This window comes from Alligator mississippiensis, chromosome 7 (genome assembly GCF_030867095.1).
Source record: "Alligator mississippiensis isolate rAllMis1 chromosome 7, rAllMis1, whole genome shotgun sequence".
Classification (NCBI taxonomy): Eukaryota; Metazoa; Chordata; order Crocodylia; family Alligatoridae; genus Alligator; species Alligator mississippiensis.
Genome location: NC_081830.1, coordinates 35429764 through 35444104, shown reverse-complemented (window position 1 = coordinate 35444104; position 14341 = coordinate 35429764). Strand labels below are relative to the sequence as shown.

At 42.4% G+C, this 14341-nt stretch overlaps 1 protein-coding gene across 1 annotated transcript; it reads right to left on the bottom strand.

Annotated features, from left to right (window-relative positions):
• Positions 1-4292: 4292 nt before the first annotated feature.
• On the bottom strand, positions 4293-13093 carry LOC132251915 (olfactory receptor 10A4-like). Its single transcript, XM_059731842.1, has 3 exons — positions 12185-13093; positions 6309-6403; positions 4293-4335 (listed from the first exon to the last, which is right to left on the bottom strand). The coding sequence occupies exons 1-3, from the start codon at positions 13091-13093 to the stop codon at positions 4293-4295; spliced, it is 1047 nt and encodes a 348-aa protein (XP_059587825.1).
• Positions 13094-14341: the final 1248 nt, after the last annotated feature.

Genomic DNA, 14341 nt, shown 5'->3' with positions numbered 1-14341 from the left:
GGCAGGAGCACAAGTTCCCTAAGGCACTCTGCTTTAGAGCGCCTTAATCGAATGCTTCATTTGACTAGGGTTAATTTTTGTGCAATTGGCTATTTTTAAAGTGCTCTGCAGCCATGCCTGTGTACTAAGTCAAGGCTGTAGAATGCATTTAGGGGCCAGATACACAAAAAATGTAACTTGCGTAAGCATCTTTAGTTTTAGCTCAGACCCAATTTGATTTTTTTTCTCCAATTGTGCAGTTGTTGAGCCACCAACATATGTCTATTTTACCACATCTGTTAATAATATGGCATAAACTAGTCTATTAAAAACAAGGAATTGTTTAACCATAGCTGGAAGGCAGCCTTAAGAAACAGGACACAGGTACATGTTGTACCTGAAATTTAGGCAGATTCTAATTGTCCTGAAACCCCTACTTCTGAAATGAGGATTTACTTATCTCCCAATACTTTCCGTGTCTCTTGAACCTGGTCAAACCACATTATTCAGTCAATTAAGAGAGCTGAGAGAATTCAGTAGGTCACCTCTTCTATCTCTGTACTCTGAGATAGGATTAAGCCATCCCTGACAAGGGACTAGACAATTAGTTTGATCAGAGGGTCACTTAGCGAGCTTCAGTGAGCTTTAGTGGGTTGACTCAGCCCCCACCACATTCCCGCCCCCAACTCATTCAAACTCCCTAAGTGGCCCCTACACATGATTAAGTGGCTTGGGTGGGGCCACAGGCAGACAGGGAGCATCTGGAAGCAGGATGGATTGGCGGGTCCAGGGCCGGGGACTGGGATCGTGATAGTGAATGTGGGGTGATGACAATTAGGGCTGTGTGAAACAGAAGCATTCTATTTTGACCAGTGTTTCGTCAACATTTTGACAAAACAGTGTTCTGTTTCAACTTTTGTTTCAAGTCAAAACAGCTGTTCTGTTCTGTTTGTTGAAATGTTTTGCTGTTTTGACCCTGTTTCAACCTTCCCTCCATAGGATATAGCGGGGAAGGACGAAACAGGCTGTATCTTTTATTTTCCAGCCTGATTTGGTTGAAACTTGCAGGAATGGTAGCCCCTTCTGAGGGAATGAATCATGCCAAGTGTCAAGAAGATAGATGCAGGGGTTTCAGAGAAACTGCACCCCAAGTTCTTGCAAGCAAAGCTCATGTCACACGTATATGTTAAGCCATGGTAGTCCCTGCTGAGGCAACAAAGCCTGCCACGTTTCAAGGAGATAAGTGCATGGGGTTCAGAGAAACTGCACCCCAAAATCCTGAATGCAAAAACTTGTGTCACGTGTATGTGTTAAGCCGAGAAGAGCCAAATAGAGCAGGAGAATCACTTCTTTGCAATGGTTTTGCTGAAGATGCATCAATTGATGCATGCCAGTGTATTTTAGCCGTGCAGGCTACAATGTCACACTGCCGGCTCATGTTCATATTGTGGTCAATTATTACTCCCAGGTCTGTGGTGGCAAGTGATGGGGGATATTCAGCCCTGCTCCCTGATGAGAGGCAGCAGTTGTACAAGCACCCATATCATGAATTTTGCCTGTCAGCAGCTAGAGGTTCAGAAACCCAGAGCCCAGAACCCCTGCACCTATATCCTCAATGGCTGGCAGGCTTCATGGCCTCAGCAGAGGCTAGCACGCCTGAAGTTTTGACCCTGCTGTGGCTTAACACATACACGTGACACAAGTTTGGCTCTCAAGAATTTTGGGTGCAGTTTCTCTGAACCCTCTGCACCTATCTTCTTGAAATCTTGAACACTGCATGCCCTCAGAAGGGGCTACCTGCAAGTGTCCTCCAAATATGGCTAGAAATGACAAAGTTACAGGCTTTTTCAAACTTCCCCATTATAGCTTATGAGCAAGATGTCAAAACAGCATCAAAATGGTGAAATGTTTTGACTTGCCTCATTTTGTTTTGAGGCTGTTTTGACCGTATCTATTCTGTTTCGATTTTGCTGTTTTGACCTCGAAACAAAACTGGTGGCAAAATTTTGCACAGCCCTAATGATAATGCAAGGCAGGTGCTGGGGCAGAGCCATGAACTGCTGCCTTCATGCCTATGTCATGGGTGCCAGTACCATGGGCAGGGGCATTCAAGGAGTGGATAGCAGCTCTGCCCCGGTCCTGACCCCAGCCCTGGGCCGGGGCCCACCCTGTCAGTGCCCAGAGATCCTTCGGTACCCATGGACACCAGTTGGGACCCGTGCAGGCAGAGCACACAGCCAGGCAGACAGGAAGAGTGTCTGAGCAGATGGGAAGCTGTATCTGGGACCTAGCCTGCCTGCCCATCTTGCTCCCGGACATGGTTCCCTGCCTGCCTACAGTCCCATCCCCACTGCCCAGGTATGTGCCTTGCCTATGTGGGTCCTGGCCATGTCAGTGGGTGCAGGGTGGGTGGGTTGGAGTGCCCAGGCAGAAGGGATGGGTCCGGCAGCAGCAGCTAGAAGGAGCCAACACTGGGGCTGCTGGGAAATGGAGTTTGGCTGTCCAGCAGCTGTCCTGCTTAAGCTGTGCTGCATGCCCAGAGGCAGTGGGACCAGCCACACATGCTATAACCCCTGCTTCCTCTTTGCCTGGGCTGGGGTGAGGACAAGTGACCTACTGTGGGATGAATCAGGCCCACAGACAGGATTTTGCCCACCCCTGAACTAACTTCTATTCAAAATCCTCCACTAAAAGTCTTCTTTAAAGTAAATTGCTTTAAACCTCATACAGTACTCTGTTTAAAGTCTCTTCGGCACTAACTACCGAATAACTACCGAATAACTACCGAACTTGTCTCTCTGGGAAGAATGCTGGAGATTAAGAAATGGGGAGGGGAGGGAAACAATCCAATAATTAGGGGAGTGATCATAAAGCGAAATGCCAGCTTTATTATGCCGGTTAGTTACCTAAAGGTATCTACTTTTCCAAAAGGAATAAAGCATTAATCTGAGATGTACCATTGGATAAGCAGTGTGATATAATGTTATACATTTATTCTTTCTTTTAGCATGCATGTCATCAAAGGAAATATCACACATAGGACAAATCCTTTGACGGCCACACATGAAACTCCCCCCAATTTGAGCATGAGCCATGGTTAACTATTGTTAGAACATGCCATTCAGTTGCTGCCCATTTTGAAGTGTTTTTCTCCAGAATATATTTTTCCACTTTGCTTATGATAATATTTTTTGGGACAGTATCAAAAGGCCTATTAGAATCAGGGTATATCAAATTTACTATTTATATCATGCCTCCCTAGAGGACCCTGTCAAACATGGAGATGACACTGGTGTGACACAATATAGTTGCAATCTTCTTATTTTCTGCACATTTATGAATTTTTCAACTAACATTTTTCCCTGAATATTTCCAGGTGGCATAGTTTGTCAAATATTCACCAAGTTCTCCTTCCTACACAAATATTAAACAAACAGCATAACAACAATTACAGAAAGATGCACCTATAATACCCATTGCACATTACAAACCTGACTCGTCCTCCATTCCTTCTTTTTCCCAAATGTTTAACTTCCACCATATTTAAAATAGAGAAGAGACAAAACTTGTATGTAGGATTTATAAAGACAATTCATTATGGAGATTAGTGGGTAGCCATTGCTGGTATCTCCAGTCTCTACATTCCTATCCAAATGATCATATTCAGAGATTTGATCAGAATTTTATTTGAACTTTTCCAATAAAATAATCAGAAAAGAAAAATCTAACTTTTCTTTCTTGTTCATGGAAGATTGTTGTTTGGTTTTGGAGTTTGGTGGGCAGTGAAAATAAGCAAAAAACTGCAAACCTAAAGCCACATTTTGGGAGGGTTTGGGAAATTATATACATTGGCTAATGAAAAGACCTATTGGATGACCTGTTCCTTGAATACAGAAACATTTTATTTTAAGGTTTTCACTAACAGAGTAAACATCCAGACTCATTTCCTAGCATTGAGGGAAAAAGAAATCTCCTTCTAGAAAACAAAACAAAGCAACAGGACAACAAAAATAAAAATGCCCATTTTTTCTGGTTTTTGATAACTCTTCTTATTTCTCCGATTCTTATCTCCCAGAGTTCAGGAAGCACATTTTGGCTATCACCCTTCTCAGAGCCCCTTTCACTTCCTTGTATATAGTAAAAATTAACAGGGAAAGCTGCTCAGACTGACTTATTCTAAAGACCCAGATTCAGAAAGATGTCATTCTCTCCTTTTCTTTCCAATCCCCATGCCCTCTACTGCTACCTTCCCTTTAGCAGTTGATATACATTAGTCTTTGTTGACTCTGATGAGTGTCTCTGTCTGCCATGAATCACTTTTGATCCTTCTTGTCCTTTTCTTTGATGGCAATGTAGCTGAATATAGAGATTATTTAATACAAGAGAACAGCCATATGTACTATGGTCATATTTTTTGGGGAAAAAATGAAATTATTGGTTGCCAAAATGAGCAGGAACAGGCCACAGGCTTAGTGTTATTAGAAATAACATGTAATATTTGGGAAGAAAGAAAGATATGTTTAAACATTTTATACTTGCCTAAATATACCCTAAAAGGGTAATATTTGTAATCATTTAAACTCACAATCATATGCTAAAGCCTTTGTTGACCTTAAGGGCCAATTTCTGCTCTACCTGTCAGAGTCTCCGCGAGGTGCCCTAATCATTGGGTCTGTGCCTAGATGTTGCCCAGAGTAATCTCCATGACTCCTCTTAAACTATCTCACTGAGGAGGAAATGTGGGAAAATATGTAGGACCAAAAGAAGAGGAAGCCAAAGGAAACATGAGGAAGGAGTTAGCTTGGCCCCTGTTCCCAAAGGCTTTTCTGTAAGTTATATTTAATAACCTTTGGATAAAATGGATACACAGTGATGGGATAGCATTTTGCTCAACTGGAGCAGGCTGAAGTGAAACAAGTGGGAAAATATCAGCCCCAAGATGTACAAGACTCCCATATTTCTCTCCATAATCCTGCCTCCCCCCCTCCAAAAAAAGTATATATGTATTATATAACTATACCACCATGCTACAGAGTATTTAACAACTGCTGGCCTTCACTCTCATTTATAAGAACTGTCTGTTTTGTATTCAAGTCATAAATATTCTTTGAAGTAGATCTGAAAGATGGGTTACCCATTTGGTGAGCACACACCAACTGCAGATGCTTCCTCAGCGTGATGAAGGGTATTTATACCTGCAAGCATACTAAGAAGAACTTTTCCAACTGTTTAAGTTGATCAACTAAAAGATATTAGATTTACCCAAAGAATCTTGTCTGCCTCTTATACATTATGTCATTAACACTCCACATTACCTTACCTTGTACAGTATCAAATGTCTGGAGGATGAAAACCATTCTTCTGTTAGTTTGACTGATTCTGGTATATCAGATGAAAGGTCATAGGTCAGTTTTAGAAGACGGTTTTAGTCAGGGGCCCTTAGACAGAATTATAAAGGTCAGAAAGAGAGACAGACAGATTTTCAAACAAATGGTTATTAAAACAAAACCAGATATTATTATTGTAGTGCATTGTGGTGAAGATGGCTTGCTACAGAAATTCTGCTAACATATTTTGTAGGAAAGCTTGATTTCCAAATAAATAACACACTGAATATAAAGAATGTGGTTTTCAAAAGGGGTTTTTAAAACTCCATATTTTCCAGAAAAAAAATTACCCCCCAAACAAAACAAAACAAAACAAAACACAACACAACACAACACAACACAACACAACATGTGATAGCACATGCAAACCGCTATGAAATCTGCTCAGTAACAGTGAATAACTGGTCACTCTGTTTTTCATCACAGCATTACCTTTCAGGCTTTCAACCTGTCAGTGTGTGAGGTTTTACTATTAAGCCCATCCTGGATAGATTATAATTCCTTTAAAATATCCAACTATTTGAAGGAGGTTTTTTTTTTCTTTGAGTAAAATCATAGGGTAACCAAGTTCCATTTCAGTACCACTTCAGCAGAGCTTGAACCTTAGACTTTCAAGTCCTCCACACAGACCTCCACCATTCAAGATAAAGTTTTAATTTGCTGCTCCTTTTGTGGACCAGATACTAAGAGCAAAATTTTAGCTCTTAGAAACTGTTCACTTTATATCCCCAATGGCAGTTATCCAAGTATATTCATGTTAATTTTTGTACTTATGGACAGGTGACATTGCTACTTACGTCCAGTGTGGATACATAAATGTCCATGTGACAATTAAATAAGCTTATTAAGGTGTAATTCCTTTGGGCCGAACAAGTATGTGAGCCCATATGAATGTACCCGAGTGAGCATGAATCCTAAAATTGTAACCAAACTGTCTCCCACCCCTGAATCTCCAGATCAGCAACAATATTAAATATCCCATGGTCTGAAGATGGGTACAAATTCTTGTACGATGATGGTACAGTCTTCTCAAGGGTCTACCTCAGATTCTTGGAGAACAAAAAAAGTTCTCCTTTTACTTCACAATCTGGGGCCCTCACCTTAGTACATAGTCCTCAAGGTAGCGCTCCAGGCAAGGCAGTTGGCCTGGCCATGTGACTTCAGAGTCCTTCATGCCTTCCAAGTGCTCCAGTCCATAGCCATGGTCCTCCAGGGCTTGAATGGCACTTCTTTCCTCAAGGTATCCATCTCAACCCAGATACGGGCAGAGAAGGCATAGTTACACATCACCCTATGGTGATGTAGCAATGTGTTATACTTCTGTATGGCATGCTAGGGCAATGTAACAATCACATGGGTCTACACGGGACCATTAGCTACATTCTCATAATGATGCTCTCCCCGCTTACAGCATGTCACTATGGCAGCATAGCTGGGAAATCTAAGGGTGCGTTGCCTGTATGGAGCAGTATGGGTTGTTACTGTGACATGTTCTAATACTTCCAAAAGGAAGTACTAAAGCACAGTAGCATAGCAACATCACCACATGGAGACATATAGATGTGCCCATTGAGTACTCAGTGAATTACAGCGACTACCCAGATGTGGGCAGAGTGGAGAAAGTGATATCCCTGTGATGCAGGTAGTAGGTTGAGGTAGCGTACTCTCAGAATTGTTAAAGTTCACGTGGTCCAGACAGACCCATCAGCAAGCACTAATTCAGGCCATTACTGAATGGCTACAGCCTACCTACAACCTATGGAAAGATATTTAAAAGTACCTCCAGAGGACAAGTAAGCCATCATGAAAGACCCACATCACATAAAAAGGGAATTATCATTATGAGGAGAAAGTTCAGTGTGCCCCTGGCCCTGTCAGGTTGACTGTCCTTTATCTCAGCCATGATTCTCCACTGTTGCGACACCCTAAGATGGCACCAATGTACCAACTCACCTCTCACTACTTTTGCTGGCCACAGAGGCAGAAGACAGTACAGGCTTTTGTGTACTCCTGTGGTGTATGCGAGCGTACCAACAGGCCTCATCAGGAACTTAGCAGACTCCTCAAATGCCTTCCTACCTCTCCTCAGCCATGGGCAGCTATTGACTTAGATTTTACTATAGAGATTCATATCTCAAGCTTTTTTCATGAACTTCCCATGACAAACCTGTCCCACTTTCTTCCCATGTGCTGGCTGTTCCTCTGCTAAAGACAAAGCCTGGCTGTGGGTAGACCACGTGATTTGGATCAACAGACTCCCAAGATACAACCCATCTGACCAAGCTGCCAATTCATCCCTCATTTCTGGCAGGAAGCCTTACAGCTGTTGGAAGTCTATACCCAACACTCATCTCCCTCTTATCGTCAAACTAATGGCCAAACTGAAAGGACTAATCAGATCCTTCCATTGCAGGTACTTCCATTGCTACCTTAACTTCTGACAAGATAACTGGTCCTCCCTTTTGTTACTTCACAAGGCAAAGTTTGTTCTTTGCAAATTATAGTTCTAGTCTCTCTGCCCTTGCCCCTACATCCCAGTGTCACCTGGCACTAACAGATCCACCAACCCCACATCTGCATACTGGGTACAGCACATGCACCACATCCAAGAACAACTGACACAGCATTTTGAAAAGGCCTAGGAAGATTATAAAACACAGGTTGGCCTAAACTGATGTCCAGGGCTTTCCCACCCCATTGACCAGAAAGTGTAACTCTCTGCTGAACAGCTCCATACAGACTGACCTTTGTAAAAAAATGGACCATTGTGTCCTAGGAGCCTACTGTGTTAGCCAGCAGATCAACCCCATGACCCAAACTAACCTTTAACCCTAAAGGCCCATCAAGTATTCCATGTATCCCATCTTAGATGATATATAGAAAATGTTTTGCTGCATCAGACCCAGTCTCCCCAACCTCTTGTGAAAGTCTTGGCCCCAAAGTGGAGACAGGGGAAGCTCTGGTACCTCAGTGGTTGGGAGGGATGGACCTGAAGATCACACATCTTAACCTGAAGAAAAGGCCCATTCCCTTTAATTGAAAGCATTCCATAAGAACCACCTCAATAAATCAGAACCACCATCTAGGGGCTTATCTTAAGTGGGGAGGTGGCTGAAATGTCAGGTCTGCGACACTGAACCCAGGGCCTTGGCCTGACCAACACAGTAGCCTACTTTTGCTGCTGTTTCCAGAGTCCATATAGGGCTTCTGTAAGACCACGGTCAGTGCCCAAGACTATGCCAACTCTGTTGTACCCAAGTGGCTTGGCACCTACCAGCTGACTTCCCACATCTCTTATTTAAGATCATGAAGAAGAACAGGGAATACCTGGGTAACAGGGCTTTTCCTGATCCTAAGCTGTACCCTGAGGACTCTCTCTACTTAACTCTTGATTTCCTGGTTCTCTGACTTAGCTGTGGACTCCACTCTCCTGTAGCCCTCTTGGTTTCTTAACACAGCTTGCCTCTGGATCCTGCTTGTCCTCTCCAGGTCTGCCTTTGACTCCATTCCACCCCCAACTTATTTTCAGGTCTGGACACCAACATCCTGTCTCTAGCACTTTTGAACATATACAGAAACTATGTCCAGGAATCTAATATGTATGATGTAAAATGAATAAATGGCAATTGGATAATTTTGGCTCCACTGGCGGATGGAACATTTTTTTTAAAAGGAAAGACATAAGAAGTTAAAAGAGAATTTTATGAAGTTATTTATTTATTTTATCCTTCTTCTATTGGAAAAATATCACCTTCACCAATTAAAATTATGAAAACATTCACTACAGAACACCTTTGTTTAAAGTGCTGTAAAAATAAAATATAAAGTATAATCCCTGACCAAGGAACTACTAGTTAAGTAAAATGTGAAAATGAAAAGTTGCATTTAGGAGGCACAAAAGTAGTCATGCAAAAAGCCCACCTAGGAGGACTTTGGGTGTGGATACATGTAAAGATCAGACTTCCAAATGCAGTTTAAACAGACATACATGCACATTACATTGTAATACAACTGGCTACAACAGTTTGAAAATGTACCTATATGATTGAGATACAGTTTTATTCTGTTGGATTTTCTAATGTTCTGTGTTATGTGTGCATGCTAAATGTTACACAACAAGCATTTGGTCAGCCCTCCAGGGAGCCAGCCACAGTCCCTCCCTGAACCCAACCACACACACACACACACACACACGCACAGAGGCACAGAGGCACATACACAAACAACTGAAAACACATTCTGTAATGCAGGCTGAACTTTACTGTCACAGGTCACATGTGGCCTTATCCCCACTACTTACAGTTGATCACAAAGGCATGCCATCTATTTCAGGCCATGTTTTGTAGCAACTGCTGAACATGAAGGCACATGTCCATGAAGGCCACATTACCCAGCAACAACTTGGAAGACAATACTGGCTCAAGGAACACCCATTTGAACCCACAACTCTGTCTGTTCCACCATTATCCAGTGCATCCACAAAGACACCAGTAACTGGAGCTGGGAAGAGGTGCTCAGAATCTTCCTCTGTGCTCAGCAGTCCTCAGGGCCTTCAGAGACTGGGCCATCACAGGACATGTTGAGATGATCTCTCTCCTTGTCTCTCTCTTCCCCCTCTCCCTTCCTCCCCTCTCATCCAGGTGGTGGAGAAATAGCACTACAGGTTGCCACTCAGCCTAGAATGCTCAGACCAAATACTTCTGTTTGCCCTGGAACTGCTACTTTTTAAATATGTTTCCAAACTGGTGACACTTGGGACTGTTTCAGTGTTTGCATTTACATTTGTCCCTTAGATGTAGGAAACACTGATTCTTTACTGCTGTTCAGCCAATCTGAAGCTGGACTGAGGCCCAAAGGTGTGTCAGATCCATCGTATCAGCAACAAGGAGAGAGACTGTGATCCCTGAAATATGAAAGAAGTAACTGAAGGGGACCCAGGGAGAGCAGAGAGAGAGGTACAGAACAGGTAGAATAGCTGTAGGGAGTGCAAGAAAGCTGACTAGGAATTAAAGGAGTCCATATCAAGGGGACAGGGACAGGCTAAGAACAAAAACGGAAGGTATTCAGATTTGGAGAACAGGGTATGAAAATGAGACAGAGATGGGATGCCTGGAGAGACCACCAAGAGGGACAGTGGGTGACTGGGCCTGGTCTACGTGTGGTGTGAGTCTAAAGGGAGAACTGACTAAAGGCCAGAGAGCAGTCAAGGACATGTGCCTGCATCTCAGGTTTTAGCAGTTCACTAACCAGGGGGAGCCCTAGGATCCAGCCCTGGCCCAAGAGGTACCCAAGCCCTGATACCAGCACAGGCCATGCAGCCAGGCCCAGCTGCAGCAGCAGTTCCGTAACCAAGCCTGAGCCAAACACTGGGCATCATGGGCAGGATATCTGGTATGCTCAAGAAACCCATTCAGGATGCCCACGTGTTAGTGTCAGACACCACACATACCCATGGATGTGTTATACATCAGTAGTGCCTACCTCATATCTACTGTTTCCCCCTCACCCTCTAGGCAACCTGCTCTATCAAGAAAGATGAGATTGGTTTGATATGATGAACAAAGCTATCCTTTTATTATCTTCAGGGTACTTACACATCCTTCTTTAATGTTTCCAACGTATTTCCAGGTATCAAAGGAAAGCTCATGTCTAAAATTTCCCAATTGATCTTTCTTTACATACTTATTAAACAAACATAACAAAATCAGTCACAGAAAGATGTACATATAATAGCCATGACCTGTTACAAAATGATTCCATGTCATGCATCCCCTAGTTTTCCCAAATCTTATTCTAACCACTCTACTACTCACAAAGGTAGAAAGATAGACCTTGTGTATACAGAATAGAAAGATAATCCTGAATGCCCCATGCACATTAGTATCCTGTTAGGCAGGATATGTCTCCCTGCTTCTTAGATTTAACCCACCCATCAGATCTAAAGACGTAGTCAAGAATTTTTGTTTTAATTATACAATTAAAACATCAGGGGCAAAAACTTTTATTTCATTCTCATGGAAGATGTCCTTTTAATTTGAGAGGTGGTAGGGTAAGTGAAAAACTGTAAACCTAAAGACACATTTTGGAAGGTTTTAGTCAACTATATATGTCTGTTAGGTAAATGGGGTGACTTGTGTAATGAATAAAGAAACATCTTCAAATTTTAGATTTCTTGATAACACCTTAAGCATTTAGATGAATTTCCCACTTAAGTTTCTAGAGAAAATGAAACCACTTTAAGTATATTTTTCCATTGAAAAGAAAACCAAGCAATAGAAACACAAACATATAACTTCCTAGATGTGATCTTCTCAGATGCCTCTTAAACTGCAAATTTGCTTGGACAGAGCAGAAAAGGAATGATCCTATAGATTAACCAACATTTCTGTATCTAACTCAACTACAACCTCACTCCAGATAAACCCATATCTCAAACGTTTTACATGGTTCCATCATTGCCTCATTGTACTACAGGAAACCCTCGCTATTCAAGGGTTTGGCATTCGCGGTTTGAAATATTTGTGAATGCTGAACCCACATTTTAAATACACTTTATACACTTACAGGAGCTCCTCAGGAGCTCTGCACTTGCTGCCACTGGGCTCCTGCCGCCGTGCTCCCACTGTCGCAGCCGGAGCCATGCCCCCCCCAGCTGCCAGGGGCACTGCGTTCATGAACGCAGACTGCAATCAGGAATGCAGTGCCTTATTCACAGATTTCCCCATTCACAGGGGATACAAGAACATATCCCCCACGAATGGCAAGGGTCACCTGTATTTTTATGACCTTGTTTTCAGAAAGCAGTTTCTGGCTATCACCCTTCTCAAAGCCCCCTTCACTTCCTTGTTCCTCAGGCTGTATATGATAGGATTTAACATGGGGGTTATGATTGTGTAGAAGAGAGAGAGCAGTTTGTCCATATCTGGGGCATATGCAGAATTAGGGCACAGATACATAACAGTGCCAGTCCCAAAAAACAATGTCATCACCACCAAGTGTGAGGAGCAGGTGGAGAAGGCCTTTTGCCTACCCTCAGCTGAGGGCATGTTCATGATAGCAATGATGATAAGAAGGTATGACACCAGAATCAAGACAAAGGGAAATGTTATGAATATCAGGGCAGACATAAAGACCACAATTTCATTCAAGAAAGTGTCTCCACAGGCCAGCTTCAGGACTGGGGGGATGTCACAGAAAAAATGATTGATTTCATGGGAGCCACAAAAACCCAAGATAAAAATGACTGAGATGTGGACAAAGGACATGAATATACCACTGAGCCATGACACAGCAGCCATTACTGTGCACCTTGTGTTATTCATGATACATGTGTAGTGTAAGGGATGGCATATCGCAGCGTAGCGGTCATATGCCATGACGCCCAAGAGGAAGCATTCTGTGCCCCCAAGAAATAGAAGGAAATACATCTGTGTGGCACAGCCAGTGAATGAGATGGTTTTATCCTCCAAGATGAGGTTGGCCAGCATCTTTGGGAGGGTTACCGAGGTGTAAGAGATCTCCAGGAAGGACAAATTCCTGAGGAAAAAATACATGGGTGTGTGGAGAGCAGTGTCTGCCAATGTCAAGGTAAAGATGAGAAGGTTTCCTGTCAGTGCAGTAATGTAGATCATTAGGAATACAAGGAACAGTAAGGCCTGTAGTTCTGGAAGGCCAGACACTGCCAGGAGAACAAATTCTGTGATAACAGTCTGATTGTTTCTTTCCATGTGGTTTTCTTCTTCTCACGACAAAGTTTATTCCTAAGAAAAGGGGTAAACCAGAGCAACATAAATTTTCTGATATTAGGTAGCAATTATGAGACAAAGCTGCTCAGACTGACCTTTTTTAAGCACCCAGATTTTCAAAAGATGCCATTTTTTCCATTTCCTTCCTAATCCCTATGCCCCCTCCTGTCCCCTTCCTTTCCAGGGATGGGCATATATTAATCATATATATATGAAATCATACTGAAGTATGAGTTAAAAATAATCAATATTTTGAATGAGTAGATTGAAATCAGAGGCAGTAAAATTCACAATTACATGCAACAACCAGCTTGGAAATCAATAGGGCTAGATTCTTTCCCCCTGTCAGGAAGGTAAGATGACATATATTAACAGAGTTCTGTGGGTCCTGCACTTTTCTGATGTTTTTTTTAGGTAACTTACTCTTAAGGATCAGGTGATAGTTTATTATAAAAAATAGATATCTTAAGTGATTTTTAGGAATTAGGGTGGACTAGAGTCCCACTTAAACAATTAATTCCATTGTGATAATCAAAGCAATATAATCTGACTCTGAAGGCCAGGTTCTTATTCATCTTTAGACCCTAAACTTAATATAGATTCCCAAATGCAACTGTATACAGAGCCTTTTTGGCACATTTGCATACTCTATAGCTTTTTGTTGCCTGTACATTTCTGCTAAACCTGAGAAGGATTCTGGTGAGAAGTGATCTTCTTCTACCTGGGGAGGTGTGTAACTGGGTGTAAATCCAGACAGCATGTTCACAGAAGGAAAGAAATAGCTTGTGACAGTTTGATGCTGAAGAATGCGGACAGCACTTCCACCATGTCTAGGAAGTAAGGGATATTGGCTCTTCCCACACCTTATCCAGAGGAAGTTTGTGCCTAACCTATCATCAGGACCCAAATCACTGGGTCCTGGGCTAAACATTTTGTAGAACATTGTGCAGAGATCTTCTTGAGACAAAGCAAAGTAGCCAAATATTAACAATATTTAGAGCTAAAAGAGTGAGCCAGATAGAATGAACACTGTCCTACACTGAAGGAGTGGGGCGTAAGAAGGGGTTAGATAGTCCCTGCTCTCCAACGTTTTTTGGTACCTTGAATTTTTACTCATTAAATAAAATGGATAGATCATGATAGAATAGCATTTTCCCCAAGTGGGACAGGCTAAACTGAAACAAAGAAACAAAAAAAGTCATGGGGGGGGGTGTCAGTTCAGATTCAAAT

Bases quoted from the DNA above. Each gene is read 5' to 3' on its own strand.
- LOC132251915 (XM_059731842.1), bottom strand. From the start codon at position 13,093: ATGGAAAGAAACAATCAGACTGTTATCACAGAATTTGTTCTCCTGGCA. The intron at 6,404-12,184 runs GTGATAGCCAGA...AATCTGAGGTAG, and splicing joins TGAAGGGGGCTTTGAGAAGG to ACCCTTGAGAAGACTGTACC. The intron at 4,336-6,308 runs GTGGGAGACAGT...CTCTATATTCAG, and splicing joins GCTGATCTGGAGATTCAGGG to CTACATTGCCATCAAAGAAA.